General features: G+C 45.9%; 1 protein-coding gene and 1 long non-coding RNA gene across 2 annotated transcripts in view; one reads left to right on the top strand and one right to left on the bottom strand.

The window, feature by feature from the left end:
- The window catches only part of ZNF74 (zinc finger protein 74), a 29,446-nt gene extending 13,138 nt beyond the window's left edge, over positions 1-16,308 (top strand). Inside the window, exons 3-5 of the mRNA XM_021073672.1 lie at positions 12,481-12,607; positions 12,956-13,051; positions 13,552-16,308. Of these exons, the coding sequence (XP_020929331.1) occupies positions 12,481-12,607; positions 12,956-13,051; positions 13,552-15,128 (1,800 nt within the window). The 3' untranslated portion in view covers positions 15,129-16,308. The remainder of the gene's footprint in view (positions 1-12,480; positions 12,608-12,955; positions 13,052-13,551) is intronic.
- Positions 16,727-25,716, bottom strand: LOC110256810. Its single transcript, XR_002338826.1, has 3 exons — positions 25,232-25,716; positions 25,008-25,126; positions 16,727-16,813 (listed from the first exon to the last, which is right to left on the bottom strand). It is a non-coding gene; the product is annotated as an uncharacterized LOC110256810 (long non-coding RNA).

Here is a 25,882-nt window from a genome sequence, read left to right as displayed (position 1 = left end):
GACTCAATCATCCAAAAACTGTGGGATTCAACAAAAGCAGTTCTAAGAGGGAACTATGAAGTAGTACAAGCCTATCTCAGGAAACAAGAAATAACCCAAACAACCTAACTTTACATGTAAAACAACTAGAGAAAAACAAAACACAAAGTTAGCAGAAGGAAAGAAATCAGAGATCACAGCAGAAATAAATGAAATAGAAATGAAGAAAACAATAGAGAAGATCAGTGAAACTGAAAGCTGGTTCTTTGAAAAGAGCCACAAAATTGATAAACCCGTAGATTCATCAAGAAAAAAAAGAGAAAGGACTCAATAAAATTAGAAATGAAAAAGAAGTTACGGAGTTCTCGTTGTGGCTCAGCGGTTAACAAACCTGACTAGCGTCCATGAGGATGTGGGTTTGATCCCTGGCCTCACTCTGTGGGTTAAGGATCCGGTGTTGCTGTGAGCTGTGGTGTAGGTTGCAGATAAGGCTCAGAACCAGTGTTGCTGTGGCTCTTGTGTAGGACCATGGCTAGAGCTCCAATTGGACCCCTAACATGGGAACCTCCATATGCCATGGGTGCAGCCCTAAAAAGACAAAAAAGAAAAAAAAAACTTACAGCAGACGTCACAGAAATACAAAGGATCATAAGACACTACTACCAGCAACTGATACCAATGATATGGACAACCTAAAAGAAATGGACAAATTCTTAGAAAAGTACAATCTTCCAAGACTAAGCCAGGAAGAAATAGAGAAGATGAATGGACCAATCACAAGTACTGAAATTGAAACTGTGATTTTAAAACTTCCAACAAACAAAAGAACAGGACCAGATGGCTTCACAGGTGAATTCTATCAAACATTTAGATAAGAGTTAACACCTATCCTGAAACTCTACCCAAAAACTGCAGAGGAAGCAGCACTCCAGACTCATTCTATGAGGCCACCATCACCCTGATACCTAATCTAGACAAAGATATCACACACAAAAAGAAAATTACAGGCCACTATCACTCATGAGCATAGACGCTAAAATCCCCAACAACATACTAGCAAACTGAATCCAACAGTTCATTAAAAGGATCATACACCTTGGAAAAGTGGGATTTATCCTAGGGATGCAATGATTTTTCAGTATCTGTATATCAATCGTTATGATATACCACATCAACAAATTGAGATGATCATATATGGTTTTTAATCTTCAATACATGCAGAAAAAGCTTTTAACAAAATTCAATACCCATTTCTGATTAAAAAACCCTCCACATAGTGGGCAAAGAGGGAATCTACTTCAACATAATAAAGGCCATATAAGACAAACCCACAGCTAACATCATTCTTAATGTTGATGGTGAAAAGCTGAGAAAGAATTCAGAGACAAGACAAGGATGTCCCCTTTGCTACTTTTATTCAACATAGTTTTGGAAGTCCCAGCCACAGCAGTCAAAGAAAAAGAAATGAAAAGGATCTGAATTGGAAAGTAAGAAGTAAAACTATGGACTTTTTGCAGATGCCATGATACTATAGATAGAAAATCCTGGGAGTTCCCGTCATGGCGCAGTGGTTAACGAATCCGACTAGGAACCATGAGGTTGCGGGTTCGGTCCCTGCCCTTGCTCAGTGGGTTAACGATCCGGCGTTGCCGTGAGCTGTGGTGTAGGTTGCAGATGCAGCTCGGATCCCACGTTGCTGTGGCTCTGGCGTAGGCCAGTGGCTGCAGCTCGGATTAGACCCCTAGCCTGGGAACCTCCATATGCCGAGGGTGTGGCCCAAAGAAATAGCAAAAAGACAAAAAAAAAAAAAAAAAGAAAATCCTGGAGTTCCTATTGTGGCTCAGTGGTAATGAACCTCAGTAGAACATGTGAGGATGTGGGTTTGAGCCCTGGCCTCGCTCAGGGGGTTATGAATCCAGCATTGCCATGAGCTGTAGTGTAAGTCCTGTACACAGCTGGGATCTTGAATTACTGTGGCCGTGGCATAGGTCAGCAACTGCAGCTCCAATTCGACCCCTAGCCTGGGAGCTTCCATATGCTGCACATACTGCCCAAAAAAAAAAAAAAAAATCCCAGTGGCACTGCCAGAAAACTGTTAGAGCTCATCAGTGAATTTGGTGAAGTTGAAGGATACAATATTAATACACAGAAATCAACTGCATTTCTATATACTAACAATGAAAGATCAGAAATTATTGAATCACATTTACCATTGCATCAAACCTACCTACCTAAAGAGACAAAAGACCTATACTATAAAAGTATAAGAAACTGATGAAAGAAATCAAAGATAACACAAACGATGGAAACATATTCCATGCTCTCAGATTGGAAGAGTCAATATTGTCAAAATGACTATACCACCCAAGGCAATCTACAGATTCAGTGCAATCCCTCTCAAATTACCAATGGCATTTTTCATAGAACTAGAACAAAATATTTTAAAACTTGTGGGGAAACAGCAAAGACTCCAAATAGCCAAAGCTATCTTGAGAAAGAAATGGAGCTAGAGGAATCAGGCTCCCTGACTTCAGACTACACTACAAAGCTACAGTCATCAAAACACTGTGGTACTGGCACAAACGCAAATATAGATCAATGGAACAGGATATGAAGCCCAGATATAAACTCATACATCTATAGTCAACTCATCTACAACAAAGGAGGCAGGAATATATAATGGAGAAAAGACAGTCTCTTCAATAAGTGGTGCTGCGGAGTTCCTGTTGTGGCTCAGCAGGAACTCCATGAGGATGTGGGTTTGCACACTGGATCCACTCAGTGGGTTAAGGATCCAGCATTGCTGCAAGCTGCAGTATAGGTTGCAGATGTGGACTGGATCTGATGTTGCTGTGGCTGTGGTGTAGGCTGGCAGCTGCACCTCCGATTTAACCCATAGAACTGGGAACTTCCATATACCACAGGTGGGGCCATAAGATTTTTTAAGTGGTGCTGTGAAAATTAGAAAGCTACATGCAGGAGTTCCCGTCGTGGCGCAGTGGTTAACGAATCCGACTAGGAACCATGAGGTTGCGGGTTCGGTCCCTGCCCTTGCTCAGTGGGTTAACGATCCGGCGTTGCCGTGAGCTGTGGTGTAGGTTGCAGACGCGGCTTGGATCCCACGTTGCTGTGGCTCTGGCGTAGGCCGGTGGCTACAGCTCCGATTCAACCCCTAGCCTGGGAACCTCCATATGCCGCGGGAGCGGCCCAAGAAATAGCAACAACAACAACAGCAGCAAAAAAAAAAGACAAAAGACAAAAAAAAAAAAAGAAAGCTACATGCAAAAAACTCTAGGAGTTCCCTTCATGGTTCAGTGGTTAATGAACCCAACTAGTATCCGTGAGGATGTGGGTTTAATCCCTGGCCTTGCTCAGTGTGTTAAGGATCTGGCATTGCCTTGAGCTGTGGTGTAGGTCACAGATGTAGCTCAGATTCTTTGTTGGCTGTGGCTGTGGCATAAGCCAGCAGTTACAGCTCTGATTTGATCCCTAGTCTAGGAACCTCCATGTGCCATATGTATGGCCCTAAAAACAAAACAAAACAAAAAAACAAAAACACTTTCTAACACCATACATAATAATAAACTCAAAATGATTTAAAGACCTAAAGACTGGATACTATAAAACTCTTAGAGGAAAACATAAGCAGAATACTCCCTGACATAAATCACAGCAATATCTTCTCAGATCCTCCTCCTAGAGTAATGAAAATAAAAAAATTAAAACCTAATTAAACATAAAAGTTTTTACACAGCAAAGGCGATCATAAACAAAATGTAAATACAACCCACAAAATGAGAGAAAATATTTTCAAATGAAGCAACTGGCAAGGAATTAATCTCTAAAATATGCAAATACCCTCTGCAGCTCATTGTCACAAAAACAAACAACTCCCATCAATAAATGGGCAGAAGATCTAAACAGACATTTCTCCAAAGACAACATACAGATGGCCAGAAAACACATGAAAAGATGTTCAACATCACTATTAGAGAACTGCAAATCAAAACTACTGTGAGGTACTACCTTATACCAGGCAGAATGTCCATCATCAAAAAGCCTGTAGAGGAGGAGTTCCCATTGTGGCTCAGTGGTAATGAACCTGACTAGTATCCATGAGGACAGGGGTTTGATACCTAGGCTCTCAGTGAGGTAAGGATCTGGCATTGCCTTTTCCCCTGAGCTGTGGTGTAGGTTACATGTACAGCTAAGATCCCATGTTGCTGTGGCTCAGGCATAGGCTGACAGCTGTAGCTCCGATTCAACCCCTAGCTTAGGAACTTCCATATCCCATGTGCAGCCATTAAAAAAAAAAAAAAAAAAGACAAAAGAAAGTCTATAAACAATAAATACTAGAGGGAGTGCAGAGAAAAGGGAACCCACTTACACTGTTGGTGGGAATGTAAATTGGTGCAACCACTGTGGAAAAGAGTATGGAGGTTTCTCAGAAAAATTAAAAGAACTACCGTATGATCCATTGATCCCAATTCTGGGCATCTATTCAGAGAAAACCATAGTTCAAAAAGGTGCATGTACACCCCATTGTTCATTGTGGCACTGTTTGCAGTAGCCAAGATATGGAAGCAACCTAAATGTCCATTGATAAAGGAATAGATGAAATTGAAGTACATGTATACAATGGAATATTAGTCAACCACAAAAAGAATGAAATAATTCCATTTGCAGCAATATGGATCAACCTACAAATTATCTTTGTCCAAGTGAAGTTAGACAGTGAAAGGCAAACATAATTATCACTTATGTGTGGAATCAAAAAAAGGATACAAATAAACTTATTTGCAGAAAAGAAACAGACTTACAGACTTTGAAAAATTTATGGTTACCGATGGGGACAGGTGTGGAGGGAGGGATTGACTGGGAGTTTGGGACCGAGATATTTGGAATGACTGACCAACGGAGCCCTATAGGTCAGGGAACTCTACCCATTATTCTGTGATAATGTTTGTGGTAAAGTAATCTGAAAGAGAATGGATATGTGTGCAGGTATAACTGAATCACTTTGTTGTTGAGCAGAAATTATTACAAACTTGTAAATCAAATATACTTCAATAAACTTAAAAAAATATATTAAAAAAACTCAATTGGACCTGTAGGAGTTCCTGCTGTGGTGCAGTGGGTTAGGAATTGGACTGCAGCAACTCAGGTTGCTGAGGAGGCACCAGTTCTATCTTCAGCCCCACGCAGGGGGTTAAAGATGCTGTATTGCTGCATCTGCAGCATAGATCACAGCTGTGACTCATTTTCAGTCCCTGTCCAAAGAACTTCCATATGCCTCAGGGGTAGCCATTAAAAAAAAAAAAAAAAAAAACTCTACCTATATTCTTGCTGTCTACTAGAAACACATACAAACTGAAAGTGAGGAAATGGAAAAAAAATATTCCATAAACATGGAAATCAAAAGGAAACTGGAGCAGCAATCCCTGTATCTGACAAAATAGACTATAAAGAATGTTATGAGTATTCCCATTGTGGCTTGGCAGGTTAAGAACCTGACTAGTATCCATGGGGATGCAGGTATGATCTGTGGCCTCTCTCAGTGAGTTAAGGATCCAGCATTGCCACAAGCTGCAGCATAGATCACATATGTGGTTCAGATTCCGCATTGCTATGGATGTGGTGTAGGATGGCAGCTGCAGCTCCAACTTGACCCCTAGCCTAGCCACTTCCATATGCCATGGGTATGGCCCTAGAAAGAAACAAACCAAAAAAAAAAAAAAATGTTGTAAGGGACAAAGTTCACTATGTAGTAATTAAGGGATCAATCCAAGAAAATCATACAACAATTGTAAATATGTATGCACCCAGATAAGAATACCTCAATATATAAGGTAAGTGTTAAGAAACATAAAAGGAGAAAATGACAGTAACAGTAATAGTAGAGGACTTTACTACCCCACTAACATCAATGGACAGACTATCTAGACAGAAAATCAGTAAGGAAACACAGGCCTTAAATGTCACATTAGACCACGGGGACTTAAGTGATACATACAGAGCATTTCATCCAAAAGTAGAAGAATTTACATTTTTTTAAGTGCACATGGAACATTTTCCAGGATAGATCACATGCTGGGCCATAAGGCATGCCTTGGTAAATAAGAAAACTGAAATCACATTAAGCATCTTTTCCAAGCACAGTGCTATGAGATTAGAAATCAAGTACCAGAGTTCCTGTGGTGGCGCAGTGGTTAACGAATAGCTAGGAACCATGAGGTTGCCGGTTCGATCCCTGACCTTGCTCAGTGGGTTAAGGATCAGGCGTTGCTGTGAACTGTGGTGTAGGCTGCAGACTCGGCTCAGATCCTACGTTGCTGTGGCTCTGGCATAGGCCAGCAGCTATAGCTCCGATTCGACCTCTAGCATGGGAATCTCCATATGCCGCGGGAGTGGCCCGAGAAATGGCAAAAAGACAAAGAAAAAAAAAAAAAGACATCAAGTACCAAAAAATCCCTGCAAAAAACCCACAAAGTGGCTCAACAATATGCTACCAAACAACCAGTTTGCTCACTGAGGAAATCAGTTTTGAACATTTCCATCACCCCAAGAAGCAGCACTGTCCCCTTAGCAGCAACTCCGCATTGTCTCCCCTCCAGCCCTCAGCAGCCACCCATCTACCACCCATCTATTGTGTCTCCATATTTACTAATACTGGGCACTTTGCATAAACAGGGTCAGATATGTGGCTTTGCTTCCTCCACTTAGCATAATGTGCAGTATATCCCTTTGAGTTGGGATAGCTGCATTGTTTGTTTGTCTTTTTGTCTTTTAGGGCTGTACCCGTGGCATATGGAGATTCCCAGGCGAGGGGTCCACTTGGAGCTGTAGCTGCTGGCCTGCGCCACAGCAACTAGGCATCTGAGCCACATCTGCGACCTACGGCAATGCCAGATCCTTAACCCACTGAGTGAGGCCAGGGATCAAACCCGTGTCTTCATGGATGCTAGTTGGGTTCATTCACCACTGAGCCTTGATGGGAACTCCTTTTTTTTTTTTTTTTTTCTTTGGAGGGGGTCTTTTGAGAGCTGCATTGTTTCCCGTGGGCTGCCTGCACATCTGACCTTATCTTGTTCAACTGTTTCAACACTGTGGCTGGTTGGTTGATTTTCAGTGGGTCTAGGGCTGCAGTACCAGCCTTGCATTTGCTCACATAGACACAGGACCTTAGTTTCTCTTCTGAGGTGTAAAGACCCCAAACAGTTTCCCACTCCTGCCGGAAATTCCTCCTCCTTATCGGATTACCAGGTCTTAATTAGTTCTACTCTGCTAAGTAGAAAGAAATACTGTTTTTGGTGTAATTTGCATTTTGTTTTTAAAATTTTGCAACCTTGGAGTTCCCACCTTGGCTCAGCGGGTTAAGAACCCGATTGGTATCCATGAGGATGTGGGTTCTATCCCTGGGTTAAGGGATCCAGCATTGCCACAAACTGTGGTATAGGTCATGGATGCAGCTCAGATCTGGCATTGCTGTGGCTGTGGTGTAGGCCGGCAGCTATGGCTCCAATTCAGCCCCTAGCCTGGGAATCTCCATATGCCTCAGGTGCAGCCCTGAAAAAAAAAAAAAAAAAAAAAAAAAAGACAAATTTTTGAAACCTTTAAAATAATAGTAACAGAGGCAAAAGCAAGATGGCAGAGAAGTAAGACAAGGTGCTCACCTTCTCCAACAAACACATTAAAAAAAAAAAAAAAACCCTGCATGTAGAACGATTAGTGCAGAACATCTGCTGAACACTGGCAGATCTTAAACCTCCAAAAATGTCAAGAAACCCTCCACATAACTGGGTGAACAAAAGGAAAAAAAAAAAGAAAAGAAAAAGGAGTCAGGATGGGACTAGCACTCCTGAGAGGGAGGTATGAAAGAAGAAAGGAACCCAGCAACTAGAGAAAGAAGAGCAGACAAAACCCAAGGTAAGCAAAAGGAAAGAAATCATAAAAATCAGAGCATAAATAAATTAAATAGAAACCAAGGGGGAGTTCCCATCATGGCTCAGCAGAAACGAATCTGACTAGCATCCTTGAGGACGCAGGTTTGATCCCTGGCCTTGCCCTGTGGGTTAAGGATCCAGCATTGCCATGAGCTGTGGTGTAGGTCGCAGACGTGGCTTGGATCTTGCATTGCTGTGGCTGTGACAAAGGCCAGCAGCTACAGCTCCAACTCAGCTCCTAGCCTGGGAACCTCCACGTGCTGTGGGTGCGGCCCTAAAAAGACAGGGGGAAAAAAAGGAAAGAAAGAAACCAAGGAAATAGTAGAAAAGATCAATGAAACTAAAAGCTGGTTTTTTGAAAAACCAACCAAATTCTTAAACCCTTAGCCAGACTCATCAAAAAAGAAACAGGATTCAAATCAATAAAACTGAAAATAAAAAAGTTAAAACAGACAACACAGAAATACAAAGGGTCATAAGAGACTACTATAAGCAACTATAAGCCAATAAAATGGACAACCCAGAAGAAATGGACAAATTCTCAGAAAAGTACAATCTTCCAAGACTAAATCAAGATGAATGGACCAAACACAAGTACTGAAATTGAAACTGTGATTTAAAAACTTCCAACAAGAGTTACCATTGTGGCTTAGCAGTTAATGAATCTGACTAGCATCCATGAGGATGCAGGTTCAATCCCAGTCCTTGCTCAGTGGGTTAAGGATCCAGCATTGCCATGAGCTGTGGTGTAGGCTGGTGGCTGCAGCTCTGATTCCACCCCTAGCCTGGGAACCTTTGTATGCTTTGGGGGTGGCCCTAGGAAGCAAAAAAAAAAAAAAATTAAAAATAGGGGAGTTCCCGTTGTGGTGCAGTCGTTAACAAATCCGACCAGGAACCATGAGGTTGTGGGTTCGATCCCTGCCCTTGCTCAGTGGGTTAACGATCCGGTGTTGCCGTGAGCTGTGGTGTAGGTTGCAGACTCGGCTCGGATCCCGTGTTGCTGTGGCTCTGGCGTAGGCCGGTGGCTACAGCTCCGATTGGACCCCTAGCCTGGGAACCTCCATATGCCACAGGAAGCGGCTCTAGAAAAGACAAAAAGACAATAAATAAATAATAAATAAAAATTAAAAATAATAAAAACTTCCAACAAACAAGAGTTCCCATTGTGGCTCAGCAGAAACGAACCCAACTAGTATCTATGAGGATGCGGGTTTGATCTCTGGCCCTGCTCAGTGGGTAAAAGCGTTGGAGTTCCCATCATGGCACAGCGGAAACGAATCCAACTAGGAACCATGAGGTTGTCGGTTCAATCCCTAGCCTCCCTCAGTGGATTAAGGATCTGGCATTGCCATGAGCTGTGGTGTATGTAGGTCACAGATGTGGCTCAGACCTGGCATTGCTGTGGCGTAGGCTGGCAGCTATAGCTCCAATTAGACCCCTAGCCTGGGAACCTCCATATGCCACAGGTGTGACCCTAAAAAGACAAAAAAGACCAAAAACAAAACAAAAAAAGATCCAGCACTGCTGTAGGCTGTGGTATAGGTCACAGACGTGGCTCAGACCTGGCATTACTGTGGCTGTGGTGTAGGTTGGCAGCTGCAGCTCCAACTCAACCCCTAGCCTGGAAACTTCCATATACCACAGGTGTGGCCCTAAAAAGCAAAATACGTACATACATACATCCTTCCAACAAATAAAAGTCCAGGACCAGATGGCTTCACAGGTGAATCCTATCAAAAATTTGAGGAGAGTTAACATGTATCCTTCTGAAATTATTCCAAAATACTGCAGAGGAAGGAATACTCAAACTCATTTGGTATCATCACCCTGACACCAAAATCAAAGATACCATAAAAAAAGAAAATTACACTGATGAATGTAAGACACAAAAATCTTCAACAAAATACTAACAAACCAAAGTCAGCAATACATTAAAAGGATCATACACCATGATCAAGTTGGATTTATCCCAGGGATGCAAGAATTTTTCAGTATCCACAAAAATCAATGTGATACACCACGCTAACAAACTGAAGAATAAAAACCATATGATCCCCTCAATAGATGCAGAAAAGACTTTTGACAAAATCCAACATCCATTTCTGATAAAAACCCTCCAGAAAGTGGGCATAGAGAAAAACTACCTGAATGTAATAAAGACCATATATGACAAATCCATAGCTAGCAACATTGTCAGTGGTGAAAAGCTCAAAGAATTCCCACTAAGATCAGGACTGAGAGAGACAAGGATGTCTGCTCTCTCCACTTCTATTCAACAGTTTTGGAAGTCCTAGCCACTGCAGTCAGAAAAGAAAAAGAAATAAAAGGAATCTAAATTGGAAAGGAAGAAGTTAAACTATCACTGTTTGCAGATGACATGATACTATACCTAGAAAATCCTAGTAATGCTACTAGAAAACTGTTAGAGTTCATCAGTGAATTTGGTAAAGTTGCCAGGGTACAAAATTAATACACAGAAATCAACTGCATTTCTATATACTAACAATGAAAGATCAGAAAGAGAAATTAGGGGAACAATCCCATTTATGATCACGTCAAATAAAATACCTAGTAATAAACCTACCTAAAGAGGCCAAAGACCTGTAACTCTGAAAACTATAAGACGCTGATGAAAGAAATCAAAGATGACAAAAAAAGATGAAAAGATATGCCATGCTCTTGGATCGGAAGAATCAATATTGTCAAAATGGCTCTGCTACCCAAAGCAATCTACAGATTCAGTGCAATCCATATCAGATTACCAATGGCATTTTTCACATAACTAGAACAAAATATTTTAAAGTCTTTTTTGGAAGCGCAAAAGACCCAGAATAGCCAAAGAAATCCTGAGGGGAAAAAAATGGAGTTGGAGAAATCAGGTTCTCTGACTTCAGACTATATTACAAAGCTGCAATTATCAAAACACTATGGTACTGGCACAAAAACAGAAATAGAGATCAGTGGAACAGGGTAGAAAGCCCAGAATTAAACCCATAGACTTATGGTCAACTAATCTGTGACAAAGGAGGCAAGAATTACAGTGGAGAAAAGATAGTCCCTTCAATAAATGGTGCTGGGAAAACTAGACAGCTGCATGTAAAAGAATGAAATCAGAATACTTTCCAACACCATACACAAAAATAAACTCAAAATGTATTAAAGACCTGGAGTTCCCGTCGTGGCGCAGTGGTTAATGAATCCGACTAGGAACCATGAGGTTGCGGGTTCGATCCCTGCCCTTGCTCAGTGGGTTAATGATCCGGCGTTGCCGTGAGCTGTGGTGTAGGTTGCAGACGCGGCTCGGATCCCTCGTTGCTGTGGCTCTGGCGTAGGCCGGTGGCTACAGCTCCGATTGGACCCCTAGCCTGGGAACCTCCATATGCCGCGGGAGCGGCCCAAGAAATAGCAACAACAACAACAACAAAAAAGACAAAAAGACAAAAAAAAAAAATGTATTAAAGACCTAAATATAGGACCAGATACTATAAAACTCTTTAAGAGGAAGACATAGGGCAAACACTTTCTGACATGAACCTCAGCAATATCTTCTCAGATCCACCTCCTAGAACAATGGCAGTAAAAACAAAAAATAAACAAATGGGACTTAATTAAACTTAAAAATTTTTGCACAGCAAAGGGAACCAGAGCCTCCCTCCCTGGGTTTCTTGTTTCTCATGTCTGTTAACACCCTGTCTGCTACCTGAGACAGGCTCCTGTGACGCTGGTGTCCAGAGAACAGCTCAGCAGCACAGCTCACCCCCTTGCCACCTGAGGTTGGCGCCCTGACCAGAGCTTATTAGCTGGTGGGGAGGGGTGTCCAAAGCAAGGAGACCACAGTGGCAGCAGCTCTGAGGCTTCTGGGGCAGGTGGTGAGGGTGATGCACCACAGCCGGCAGAAGAGCCCAGAGTTCCAGAGCAGTAGTCACACGGGAGTTATTTGGGGCATTCAAGACACTTGGAACTAGAGTGACTGAGTTGGGGAGTTACTCTGAAACCAGTGACCAGAGTTCGGGGAAGGTGGGGTGGGTGAAGGTTGAGTGGGCCAAGTCATGGCTCAGGAAGGCCAAGGGTCTCCCAGGTCCAGCGGGAAGAATTGGGTGGGGGCAGGCAAAAGGGACATGAAGTGGCTGTGGATGTCCAAGCACAGGACTCAGATGAGTACAGGATCCTTAGAGAAGGCTGGTTTCATGTCCAGGGTTGGGGCCCTCTGCAGTGGTGAGACTTCAGTACTCCTTGTATTATATTTCAGATTCTGTAAGTTGGACATTCTTGATCCTTCTGTAAGTTTCTTACCCAGATCTTATGACCACAGCCCATGCCCTGCTGAGGCCTCATGTGTAGGCTGCCCAGTTAGCTGGTCCTTCCCAGGCTGGGCGTATGGTGATTCCTGGCCGAGTCATGGCGTGCATGTCAGGGCTCAAGGATGGAGTCGTGTCTACAGCACAGCCTTCCACGCTCAAAAGAGGGTCTCCAGTCGGTGTCCTCAGTCAACATGCGGCCATGAACACAAGCAGAATCACTCCTGTCCTGCTGAGAGAAAACCTGTGTGTCATTCCAGGAATCAGTGACTTTCAAAGATGTGGCTGTAGACTTCACCCAGGAGGAGTGGGGTCAGCTGGACTCCCCTCAGAGGGCCCTGTACCGTGATGTGATGCTGGAGAACTACCAGAACCTTCTCTCCCTAGGTAAGACGGCACCCCCAGTACAGAGGTTGCAGTGTGGGCAGCCGCTAGGCCGTAGATATTCCCAAGTCTTTTCAGTGCTAGCTGTGGTGCTGGGCCGGCAGAACCTGCACCTGTGGTCTGGGCCCTTGTGGCATCACTGGCACCCTTACCTGGAAAGATGGGGGTGTAGTAGGGAGTGGGCCCAGCCCTGAGATCCCAGCCTGCCCTGGAAGGGGATGTGGGTACCTGTGGGGCCATCAGAGTGCACACACCTCTCTGAGCCGCTGGTGCTGCTCAGGCCATCTATCCTGTTGGCCGGGTCTGGAGTGAGCAGCACTCAGAGTCGTACCACTTCCTCCCTGTGAGTAGGGCCTCCAGTCTGCAAGCCGGATGTGATCTCCCACCTGGAACGAGGTGAGGAACCATGGCAGGTGCCCAGAGACGTCCCTGCAGGGGCTCGTTCAGGTGAGCAGGACACCTCCTTCCTACCACCCCGTGTAGCCAGCTTTCCTCCCACAGTCCCTTGCCCAGCTCCATCTGTGCCTGTTCAGTGCCCCTTCTGCCTCCCCTCCTTTCTTCCTTGAACACCAACTGTGTGCCTGAAACTACTGGGAATACAGTGGTGGATAAAATGCTGCCTTCTGGAGGTCACATCTGCATGTACAGTAGTCTACAGGGTGGGGGGGTAGCGCTGGGCTGCCAGCTATAGGCTCCAGACCCATGAGCTGCTCCTCTTGGAACCCCCTTGGCTTCTCCGATCCTCCTAACTCCTGTTTCTTCCTTGCCTGCCCTGCTGGCCCCCCAGCCTCACCCAGGGCATGCTTCCCTTCCACTCAGCCGAGCTCTCTCCCCTCTGGCCTCCGTACTCTGTCCTTTGCTGCTTATGCTGCAGGTCTGATCTCAGACCCGAATCTCAGCGCAGCACCTCTGCCTGAACTCATGAATTGCACCTCTGTTCCCTACAGAGCAGGGGCCCAGGCCTGAGACAGAGGAACCCTGGTCTCAGCAGCCAGGCGTTCACAAAGAAGAGCCATCATGGGAGCCAATTGAGAAGAGGCTGGCGAGATCAGGGCTCCACAACCATGGTCTGGATGGCAGGGGCACCTGGGGGGGCCCAGTAACTGCTCTGTCACAAGACAAGGCTGCCAGCACCTGGAACGTGTCCATGGACAAGCACTGGCGGGGACATGCAGTGTCTGAGAAGGATTCTCACCTGAGATGCACCCTTCTCACCCAGCCAGGCATTCCTGCAGGAGGCAGCTCTCCAGACCATCTGGTGGACAGCTTGAGGTCCAGTGGGGCTGGGAGCCGGCACCATGTGGGGAGGCGTTCGTGTGGGTCTGGCCTGTTTACATGCGGTGAGTGCGGGAAGGCCTTCCACCAGAGCGCGGCCCTGGCGCTGCACCGGCGCTGGCATGCGCGGGAAAAGGCCTATAAGTGTGGCGAGTGCGGCAAGGCCTTCCCCTGGAGCACCAACCTCCTGGAGCATCAGCGGGTCCATACCGGTGAGAAGCCCTTCTTCTGCGGCGCCTGTGGCAAGGCCTTTAGCTGCCACTCATCCCTGAATGTGCACCAGCGCGTGCACACGGGTGAGCGGCCCTACAAGTGCGGCGCCTGCGAGAAGGCTTTCAGCTGCAGCTCACTGCTCAACATGCACCTGCGTGTCCACACGGGCGAGAAGCCCTATAAGTGTGGCGAGTGCGGTAAGGCCTTCAACCAGAGGACGCACCTAACACGGCACCACAGGATCCACACAGGCGAGAAGCCCTACACCTGCAGCGCCTGCGGCAAGGCCTTCACCTGCCACTCGTCTCTGACGGTGCACGAGAAGATCCACAATGGGGACAAGCCCTTCAAATGCAGTGACTGCCAGAAGGCCTTCAACAACCGCTCCCGCCTGACACTGCATCAGCGCACCCACACGGGCGAGAAGCCCTTCAAATGCAGCCAGTGCGGCAAGGCCTTCAGCTGCCACTCATACCTGGTCGTGCACCAGCGTGTGCACAGTGGAGAGAAGCCCTTCCGCTGCAATGAGTGCGGCAAGGCCTTCAGCTCCCACTCCTACCTGATTGTGCACCAGCGTGTGCACACTGGCGAGAAGCCCTTCGACTGCAGCCGGTGCTGGAAGGCCTTCAGCTGCCACTCGTCCCTCATCGTGCATCAGCGTGTCCATACGGGTGAGAGACCCTACAAGTGTGACCAATGCGGCAAGGCCTTTAGCCAGAATCATTGTCTCATCAAACACCAGAAGATCCACTCTGCGGAGAAGCCCTTTAAATGTGACGAGTGTGGCGAGGCGTTTCGCTGGAGTGGCCCCCTGGCAGAGCACCGGCGGCTCCACTGTGGGGAGAAGCCCTTTGCCATCCAGTTCGACAAGCACTTGCTGAACACCTACTATATGCCCAGCAGCCTGCTGGGTACAGGGGGCCCAGACATGAGCAGCATGGGCCCCATCGGTGCCCTGGACGTAGCCAAACTCCTGTGCGTGGTCCCACCCTCAGCTGGCAGGAGTTTTCCGCTGGGTGGCAACCCTGGAAATTAATGTGGAGAGATTGTCCTCATGGTGGCACTCCTGCTCCTTCCCCAGAAGGCACAGTGCCAAACCCCAGAAACACCTGTTAGAGGCCATGACCTTCTGGAAAGGAGAGTTGAAGCCTTTGAGGATGTCCCATCATCCGGTTTCCTGGACGTGTTTGGAACTCACTGAACAGGGATTAGATCTTTGCTGCAGATGAATGTGTCGGTTATGTCCTTGAAAAGACTCCCGGGTCTTTCTGTTGTGGCTCAGCGGGTTAAAAGCCCAACTAATCCATGAGGATGCAGGTTTGATCCCTGGCCTTGCTTAGTGGGTTAAGGAGCCAGCATTGCCGTGAGCTGTGGTGTAGGTCACAGACATGGCTCGGATCCTGCAATGCTGTGGCATGGCCAGCAGCTGCAATTCTGATGCGACCCCTAGACTGGGAACTTCATGTACCGTGGGTGCGGCCCTAAAACGACAAACAAAAGAAGACTCCTGGTAATGATTTCCATCTGGAATTCACTCTGTAAACTGTTAGGTTTAGAATGATTTTTTAAAAACAAACAAAAAAGCATTGTGCAGCACAGTATTACTTCCATATGAACATTATATTCTAGGAGGGGAGAATAAGCTCAGATGGTGGGGGTTTGGGAAAAAGCAAGTTTCCTGGACTTGCCTCACTCCAATAGCCCTGCTGTAGAGTCATGTTTAGTGACAGTGCAGCCATTACAGAACCCAACCCAGCGTCCATGTAGCCAGATCCTGACCTGTCAACTTCATACCTGGCTGCCTCGTCCATGGTGGGAAGCCAGGAGCCCACAGGCATATGCCCCAGGTGCAGTGTCAGGGGACAGGTGTCTGGAAGCATGCCAGAGACTGGGGAGGTCACCTGCAGGGCTGCTCTGTGCACGTCGGAGCCCAGCCTGCCAGCCCAGCTGGGAGGGGCCCCTCAAGGAGACAGTGCTCCCCACAGAGCTAGAAAGAGGGTATCCACCTGGGCTTCATGTCACTTCTACTTGGTTCTAAGCAGGAACAAGCAGCTTTCTCAGAGATGATACTTGACATTTGCAGAGTGCTATAGTTTATGAAATGGTTTTTAGTATACTTTTCAAAGTATGGAGGCAAAATAACATTTCATAAAATATAGAATGTGGGGGGAAATACCAATTCTTAATAAAACTGCATTTTGCACTTTGATCCATCACCTTCTGCTTTTTCATATTGCATTTCTATGTTAAATACGGTATAGACATTCTGTCATTTTAATCTTTTTTTCCCCACTTAGCTGCATAGCAGGATTTTTTCCCAAGCAGCCACACTGCCTTTGGTGGGGGGTATGGTGTTTTATTAGCTGTTCTTTTATTGGATGCCGAAATCATTTCCAAGTTTCCTCTATCATAAATCATCCTTCCTCTAGTATCTTTTTGCATTATGTTTCTTTAGCACTGTCTTAGAGTAGATTTCTGGAAGAATTTTGAGATAAAGGAAACCAACAGCTTAAGGCATCATCCTGGCATGTTTTGGGTTGTGTGATGAAATAATACCGTCTCAGTATGAAGAGTCAGCGGTAGTGTTCAGGCACGTCCAGCTCCTGGAGGCCAGCACTGCTCAACGCCAGGTCCAGATGGGCTTTCCTCTGGGCGCCATGGCAGTGAGCATCTGCCCCCATCACTCCTCTGGCATTCCTGGGACCAGTCATGGGCCTTCCTCTGTGACAAGTAGAGAAAGTTCTGTTTGACAGCTGCATTGGCAAAATACAGATATAGTCTAGGTTTGATTCATTATCACAGTCATTTTTATTTTAAAAGAAATCCAAATGAAAATATCTTGGGGTCCCCAGACACCATGCCTGCTATTTGCCTGGTGGAGCTGTGAACACCCTCAGCTGAGATTAGCACCTTACTACTTGGCACCTTTTCCTAACTGTTGAGGTTGAATATGGAACATGTTTTTATCAGTCTTTCTTCCTGAAAACGATTTGAGGAGTTCCCTGGTGGCTCAGCAGGTTAAGGATCTAGTGTTATTAACTGCTGTGGCAGAGATTCGATCCTTGGCCTGGGAACTTCCGCATGCCTCCGGTTTGGCCAAAAAAAAGAAATCTATTTGAAATACCCTTTGGCTGTCTTCTCATTGGAGTCTTTAATATTCTTTTATGTACATGTAAATTTTTCTATTATACACCTAATATGTGTATATTGAAGAAATTTGGGGAAAAAATCAGATGTGTAAGAATAAAAATGACCCTCAGAATCAGTTCACAGGTTCACCCAAGAATCAGTTCATCAGTTCACCCGAAAATGCATTTGTTTTTTTCTTTGCATGCTTTTTCTTTTAAAACAAAACTGGATCCCTACTCTGCACTTTATTTTTATCCTTTTCCATTTAACGTTTTATGATGAGCTTTTTTCCACATTACAAAAATATTTTTCAAAACATTATTGATGACACATTAGTGCTCTTATAGTTGTACCACGACTTACCTGTTCCTTGTTGACCATCACCATTACCTGTACCATCAGTACTTCTGGGACATAAACAGGTGTGAAAACTGAAAGCTGTTACCACTTGGACCCACATGATGCACATGGCCCTGGAGAGTCCAATTCTCTGCACCATTGCCAGTGTTTGGCATCATCAGTCACTTTTTCTCTCTGCCATTTTGATAGGTTAAGATGTTACTTTAGGAGTTCCTTTCGCAGCTCAATGGTTAACGAACCCCACTAGGTTAACAAACCCCCAGGAGGATGCGGGTTCTATCCCTGGCCTCGCCCAATGGGTTAAGGATCTAGCTTGAGTTGCTGCTGTGATGCAGGTTCAGTACCTGGCCCAGGAACTTCTACTTGGTGCAGCCAAAAAAAAGAATGTTCCTTGTTCATGCTTTTGGCCGTTTTTCTCTTCATATGAATTACCTAGACCTATTTTTTACCTACCATTCTACCATCCTTTTGTTTTACATATATATGTGCAGTAATATAAACATATAATATACACACATGTAGTACACATATTCATACCAGTATATACACACATATCAATACATACACATAATACATATGTAAAATATACACACATCGATATATACACACATATATGTGTATACAATACACACAGACATATCAAACATGTACAACATATTGCTTTGGCAGGTATGCTTCCTATCTTTGTTACTGCGTTTTTTGTAGGTTTTTTTTGTTATTAAAGCATAGTTGATTTATAATGTGCCAACGTTACTGCATTTTTAATGTACAGAAGATTTTGAATTCTTTGTGATCAGATCTATTCAGTTTTTTCCTCTATATTATTCCTTGGCTCTTAGAAAGCCCCATTTTGGTTATATTATACATTTAACTCTTAAATCTTAGCCATTTGAGATGTAAAAATCCAGGATCCCTGCATTATTCTTCAACTGCATTCCTCACTGTTACATTATTGCTGCTTCATAATTCATTTTAATAGGTGGTAAGACTGGGACATTAAAACAATTATTTTAGGAGTTCCTGTCGTGGCACAGTGGAAATGAATCAGTCTAGGAACCATAAGGTTGCAGGTTCGATCCCTGGCCTTGCTCAGTGGGTTAAGGATCTGGCGTTGCTGTGAGTTGTGGTGTAGGCCAGCAGCTACAGCTCCGATTAGACCCCTAGCCTGGGAACCTCCATGTGCCGCGGGTGTGGCCCTAAAAAGACAAAAGACCCCTCCAAAATTTTTTTTTTTATTTTTTATTTTTTTGGTCTTTTTGCCTTTTCTAGGGCTGCTCCTGTGGCATGTGGAGGTTCCCAGGCTAGGGGTCTAATCGGAGCTGTAGCCACTGGCCTACACCAGAGCCACAGCAACGTGGGATCCAAGCTGAGTCTGCAACCTACACCACAGCTCACGGCAATGCCAGATCCCCAACCACTGAGCAAGGCCAGGGATCGAACCTGCAACCTCATGGTTCCTTGTCGGATTCGTTAACCACTGCGCCACGACGGGAACTCCTAAAAATTTTTTAATTATTCTTCCAGGTGACCCAGGAATCATTTTCTTGGAACTCAGCCTCTTGATGCCCCTGCATATCTCATTTAGATTTTGATTAGAATTGGCTGGTGGGGTTCCCTGTGGTCTAATGGTCAGGGTCTCATTTTCACCACTGCAGCCTGGGTTCATCCCTGCTCTGGGAACTGAGATACCACATCAAGCCACTGCATGCTGCAGCCAAAAAATAAAATAAAAATTAAAAAGTTGGCCAGTGTTTGAACAATTAACAGTTCTGTTAAGTCTTCACATCAAAGAATGTGGGTGACTATTCATTCAAATCTGCCTCTAACCATCAAAAAAGTTTAGTTTTGGAGTTCCCATCATGGTACAGAGGAAACGAATCTGACTAGGAACGATGAGTTTGCAGGTTGGATCCCTGGCCTCTCTCAGTGGGTTAAGGATCTAGCGTTGCCATGCGCTGTGGTCTAGGTCGCAGATGTGGCTCGGATCTGGCATTGCTGTGGCCTAGGCCAGTGGCTATAGCTCCGATTAGACCCCTAGCCTGGGAAACTCCATATGCCGCGGCCCTGACAAAAACAAAAACAAAAAAGGTTTTTTCATTTGTGTTCATATATTTAAGTTCATTCTAATTTTGCGCAGTTTATAAATCAGCTCTGTGATAAGATACTTGGGACAGCTATTGACTATGGATAGCCTTTTGTATATTTATTTTATACCAAGCAGCTTTGCTGAGTTGTTCTAGAAGGTCTCCAACACTCTGTTGGTTTATCTTGTTTTCTAGGTGAAGTCATTACTTGGAAATAAAAAGCTTGCTTATCCTTTTCGTATAGATAGACTTTTCTTTCTAAAAACCCACATTGGCCAGCACAGTGGTCACCTGTAAGACTGTTTGGGGTAGGGAACTAATATGCGTCCACCTCAACACTTTGGCCTCTAAGACTGCTGCAGCTGTGGTGGCCAGATGGCCCAGTTCTCACCAACAACATCTGCTACAGATTTTAGCCAAGTCTTTGCTTTCCTGATAAGAGAGGACGCTCCTTCCTCCTCCCCTTTCCTTCCTGGAACTTGGATGCAACACCTGGAAGTGCAGCAGCGATTTTGCAGCCCTGAGACAATCAAGCACAAACCCCACGCATAGTGAAAGGGAAAATAAAAGGATCCCAAGCTTTGGGTGAAATCTGAGCATCTGTTTCAGCCACTGACATTCAACTTTCTGAGTTCTTGTTATGTAAGAATAACAGCTGAGGGGGAGTTCCCGTTGTGGCGCAGTGGTTAAACGAATCCGACTAGGAACCATGAGGTTGCGGGTTCGGTCCCTACCCTTGCTCAGTGGGTCCCTACCCTTGCTCAGGGCGTTGCTGTGAGCTGTGGTGTAGGTCGCAGACGCGGCTCGGATCCCGCGTTGCTGTGGCTCTGGCTTAGGCCGGCGGCTACAGCTCCAATTAGACCCCTAGCCTGGGAACCTCCATATGCCTCGGGAGCGGCCCAAGAAATAGCAAAAAGACCAAAATAAATAAATAAATAAATAACAGCTGAAATTCAGTTGTCCTTCCCACAGCTGTAATCCTCACCAGTACAGCATCTGAGTCTGTTACTGAACCTGGTTTGTTTTGCCCAATGAACAGCAAACCAAAATGCCATAGCACCCAGATTTGTGGCCAAGTGAGAAGAACTAGCCTCAGACCTGCCTCCCCAAAGGCAAGGGGCCCAGGGACTTACGGGATGAGTCGTCTAGCAGCAGGGTAGTCTGAGACACAGGGAGCTTACAAAAAGGCTGACCGTCCTTCTGCTCAGGCATAACTAGGCTACAGGCTTCTGCATGTTTGAAAAGTCAGAGCAGATGCTCTCGCAGGCCCACTTGGAGGGCCAGGGGTCCCATCCAGCTCAACTCAGACTAGATACAGCTGACTCCAAGCTCTGGAAGATGACATGGCAAACACCTCAATGTTCAGGAAGACACTCAGGTCCTACAATGATCAGTGGCAGCAAAGTGGTGGACCTGATCAATTACCCACAGCTTATCGACCCTGCCCCCAATCTTTTGATCATTCCTCAGTCTTGAGGCAGACAATGGCCACTTCCTGCTGATGAGAGGTGTAGACCTGACAAGGTCTTGAGCGATAGAACTATTAGTACTCAAATTGAGAATATGCTCTTGTCTGGCTTCACATAACCATTTTGATCCCAATAAACATACCACCCCCAGCCCAGATGTCAAGGCATTCAAAGGCCCAAAACTAGTCATCACAACTGCAGACAGGAGTTACCTCATGGCTCAGCAGATTAAGGATCTGGCATTGTAGCTCTGTTTATGGCTGTGGCACAGGTTTAATTTCTGGCCCCAAAACTTCCGCATTCCATGAGCTCAGCCAAAAAAAAACAAAAAACAACAAACAAACAAAAAAAGGTGTACCCTGAGGAGGCACACAGAATGCCAGATGTATTGTTAAAAATTTAGGCTTTTATAGGGGTTTTATTTAGGACATATCAGGCAGGGATCCGCATCTTACCTTTTTACATGCTGGAGTGTCTGGATTATCCATTTGGCTGAAACATTGAGGTATTAAACATGGAAGGGACTAAGCTGGGAAAATAAGTACCATCTGCAGTATTTTGGCCAAGTAGGACACTAACAGGGGTAGACACCAGGGTTTTGTTTTTTTTTTTTGTTTTTTTGTCTTTTTGCTATTTCTTGGGCTGCTCCTGCAGCATATGGAGGTTCCCAGGCTAGGGGTTGAATCAGAGCTGTAGCCACCGGCCTACACCAGAGCCACAGCAACGAGGGATCCGAGCCACGTCTGCAACCTACACCACAGCTCACGGCAACGCCGGATCGTTAACCCACTGAGCAAGGGCAGGGACCGAACCCACAACCTCATGGTTCCTAGTCGGATTCGTTAACCATTGCGCCACGACGGGAACTCCGGCACCAGGGTTATGTATTTTTATCGGAGGACACCAAATTTCATCTAAGTCAAGGAAAAACAGGTAGTTAGCCTAATCTGACATATTACATCTGAACTCAGGGAAATTAGAGATGGGTTGAAAAATTAAGAGTTCCTGTCATCGCTCAGCAGAAACGAATCTGACTAGCATCCATGAGGACACAGGTTCAATCCCTGGCCACGTTCAGTGGGTTAAGGAACCGGCACTGCCATGGCTGTGCTGTAGGCTAGCAGCTACAGCTCAGATTCGACCCCTAGCCTGAGGCCCTCCATATGCTGCAGATGCAGCCCTAAAAAGAAAAAAGAAAAATTAGTGACAGGCACAATCCAGGGGTAAGCATGATCAAATACAGGTTTGGGATGACACATCCAACAACTCCAGAGATTGCCTACTTTTGCCAAAGTTTGAGAAATCCTAATCACCAAATTGTCTTTTCAAGCCTGGGAAGTTAGAGACAAAGGAAAAGAACAGTCACCCTGGGAATCTGGCAAGGTGCTTCAACTGCAGTCACCTCTGCAGCAATCCCATCCACGTTCCTTTCTGGCTCACCGCTTCCTCCTGAGAAGCAGCTTAAGATCTAAGGATTCCCTTGCCTGCTCAGAGAATTTGCATCCTTTCAGCTTCCCCGCAGAAGGGGTCATGAGGGACACTGCATAAGCCAAGCCAGCAAGGATGAAACTGCCCTTTTAGATGGTTATCCTCCCAAGACTTCAGTCTAAAGTTTCATGTATCCTCCTTTAATTTTACTCTTGTTTTCAGCCAAGCCTGTGGCATGCAGAGTTCCTGGGCCAGGAATTGAACCTGTGCCACAGCAGCAACCTGAGCCACTGCAGCGACAACACTGGACCCTTAACCTACTGCACCACAAAGAAGCTCCCCTGGCATTATTGAGGCTTCTTTGTCTTGGCCCCTCTCACAACTCTGCAAGAACACAATCCCAAGAATGGTGGGATTTTGGCCCATCCCCAGCACCCACATCCCAACTAGGCTCCACTGCTGGCACAGCTTGGCTTGCTGCAGCTGGGTCACCAGGGCTTCTGCCTGAAGCCAACCTGCCTCTTTCCCTGGCACCAGCCAAGCCCCATTCGATGTTCTTCTGAGGCAAGGAGGGTATTGAATGAATTTTGAATATCTGCCCAGGTCACATCATGGGTTGCAGAGATCAACGAAAGGAGATTCTGTTCTATTCAGTCATCTCTCTAAAGTTGGCATATTTTTCTTCCAATAAAACCCAAAGTTGAAGAATGTGGAGTTCCCGCTGTGGCGCAGTGGGTTAAGAACACCACAGCAGTGGCTCAGCTCACTGTGGAGGTCCATGTTTGATACCTGGCCTCATGGAGTAGGTTAAAGGATCTGGCGTTGCCGTAGCTGTGGCATAGTTTCAGCTATGAGAAAGGGAGACCAAGACCCTTCTTGTTTCTTGACTTTGGAGGGCGGGGGGCAGCAGGAGGCTGTTGCTCACAGGCTGGGAACGAAAGAGCAGCATATGGAGTTCCCGTCATGGCTCAGCTGTTAACGAATCTGACTAGCATCCATGAGGACATAAGTTCGATCTCTGGCCTGGTTCAGTGGGTTGAGGATCCGGTGTTGCTGTGAGCTGTGGTGTAGGTCACAGACTCGGCTCAGATCTGGCGTGGCGGTGGCCATGGCTGGCAGCTATAGCTCTGATTCTACCCCTAGTCTGGGAACCTCCATATGCCCCAGGTGTGGCCCTAAAAAGCAGAAAAAAAAAAAGAAAGAAAAGAAAGAGCAGCATACAACCTACAACCTACAGGGTCGAGGAAGATTCAAATGAGTCAACAGGTAGCCAATAAAGCCTTGTCTGAAGTTTTCCTTTCTGGCTTATCAATTTCCATTGATTGATAAAAACCAAGAGCCCTAGATAGTAACATCACAAACAGCAAAAAAACAAAAACAAACAAACAAAAACACCAAAAATGGAGTTCCCCTTGAGGTTCAGGTGGTTGAGGACCTGACGTTGTCTCTGTGAGGATGCAGATTCGATCCCTGGCCTCACTCAGTGGGTTAAGGATCTGGTGTTGCCATGAGCTGCAGCATAGTTTGCAAATGTGACCTGGATTCAGTGTTGCAAAGGAATTTTGATATGCTGCAGGTGTGGCTCTGTAAAGAAAAAACCAAAACAATTTTTTTCTCATGGATCCATAACTGAAAAATCACTTAATTTTGGAAAATGCAGCCTACAAAGCTGCAAGGGAGTGTTGAATTAACACTTCCCATTTTGAAGGAGCTCAGTGGTAATGAAACTGACTAGCATCCATGAGGATGCAGGTTTGATCCCTGGCCTTGCTCAGTGGGTTAGGGATCCGGCCTTGCTTGAGTCGTGGTGTATACCAACAGCTGCAGCTCAGATTCAACCTCTAGCCTGGGAATTTCCATATGCCACAGGTGTGGCCCAAAATGGGAAAAAAAAAACAAACAAAAAACAAACAAACAAAAAACACCTCCCTCTGGGTCCTTAATTTCTAGCAGCCAGATCTTAACAACAAAGACCAGGAGTTCCCATCGTGGCACAGTGGTTAACGAATCCAACAAAGAACCATGAGGTTGTGGGTTCAATCCCTGGCTTTGCTCAGTGGGTTGAGGATCCTGCGTTGCTGTGAGCTGTGGTGTAGGTTGCAGGCGCGGCTCGGATCCTGTGTTGCTGTGGCTCTGGCGCAGGCCAGTGGCTACAGCTCCAATTCCACCCCTAGCCTTGGAATCTCCATATGCCATGGGAGCGGCCTAAGAAATGGCAAAAAGACAAAAAACAAAAACAAAACAAACAAACAAAAAAACCATTGAAGACCATCAGACACAGAAGGACAGTGACAAGACCAAAATGCAGAGCCCTGGCCTCTGACCCAGACATGGGCATCTTAGCAGTCACAAACATTTTGTGTTGTCTACCAGCATCCGGCCAAGCAGACCTCCAGCCACTGGGGCTTCTGGGCAAAGGTGTGATTCTGTAATGAGGTTACTTACCCAAAAGATGTCTTCCAAACCCCTCAAGCTATCTCTTTGCTGCAAAACCAAACTAGATGAGGAAGGTCTCAGCACCTGAGGAAATCCAGGGAAGGTCCTGTAACAAGCAGACGGGGCCGCTGCCAGACCCCACAGGCTCTCAGTGCCCACACAGGGCCTCAGGTGAGCCACAGGCAAAGGGTGGGCTTGGACTTACCTCCCAGCCAGCCTGCTACGTTACTTACCTAACCAGGTTCATCTTGCCTGACACGAAGCAAATGAAAACACCCAGGTTAACAACAAAGTGAAGACAGCAAACCTCCGAGCCGCCTCTCGGAAGGTGAGGGGCTGGGGGATTTATGGGATGAAGACAGGAGCGTGGGAAGCGTGGGCAAGGCGATTGGAGCAGGTCAGGGGCCACGTTCGCGCAGGCCCAGTTGGAGGATCAGTGGTTCCCTCTGTCTTAATCAGCTCCGCCCCAAGTAGACACAGCTGAAGGGAAGGGAGCTCAGCAAATATCTCATTGTTTAGGCTCCGGGCGCCTGGAGGATGTGCAAGTCTTCGCCGAGCTTGACCAGTGATAGCAGGTGGCGGCTATTTGACTGACTACCTACCTGCAGGTTTCAGGTTTTCCTTCTGGCTTGAAGGGAGACAGAGCTGGTATTTCACTGCCAGGTGAGATGCCAGTTTGGCCAAGACTGATTTTTATTACATTAATGAACTAACTTTATAGGCCTAGTTTATTAAGACTTTGAAGAATCAGGGCTGGGTGCTGAATTTAGCAAACCCCAGGGCATGCTGCAGAAGGGGTTGTATGGGAGTTCCCGTCGTGGCGCAGTGGTTAACGAATCCGACTAGGAACCATGAGGTTGCGGGTTCGGTCCCTGCCCTTGCTC

Source organism: Sus scrofa, chromosome 14 (assembly GCF_000003025.6).
Source record: "Sus scrofa isolate TJ Tabasco breed Duroc chromosome 14, Sscrofa11.1, whole genome shotgun sequence".
In the NCBI taxonomy this organism is placed as follows: domain Eukaryota; kingdom Metazoa; phylum Chordata; class Mammalia; order Artiodactyla; family Suidae; genus Sus; species Sus scrofa.
This window is presented reverse-complemented; position numbering and strand designations above follow the sequence as displayed.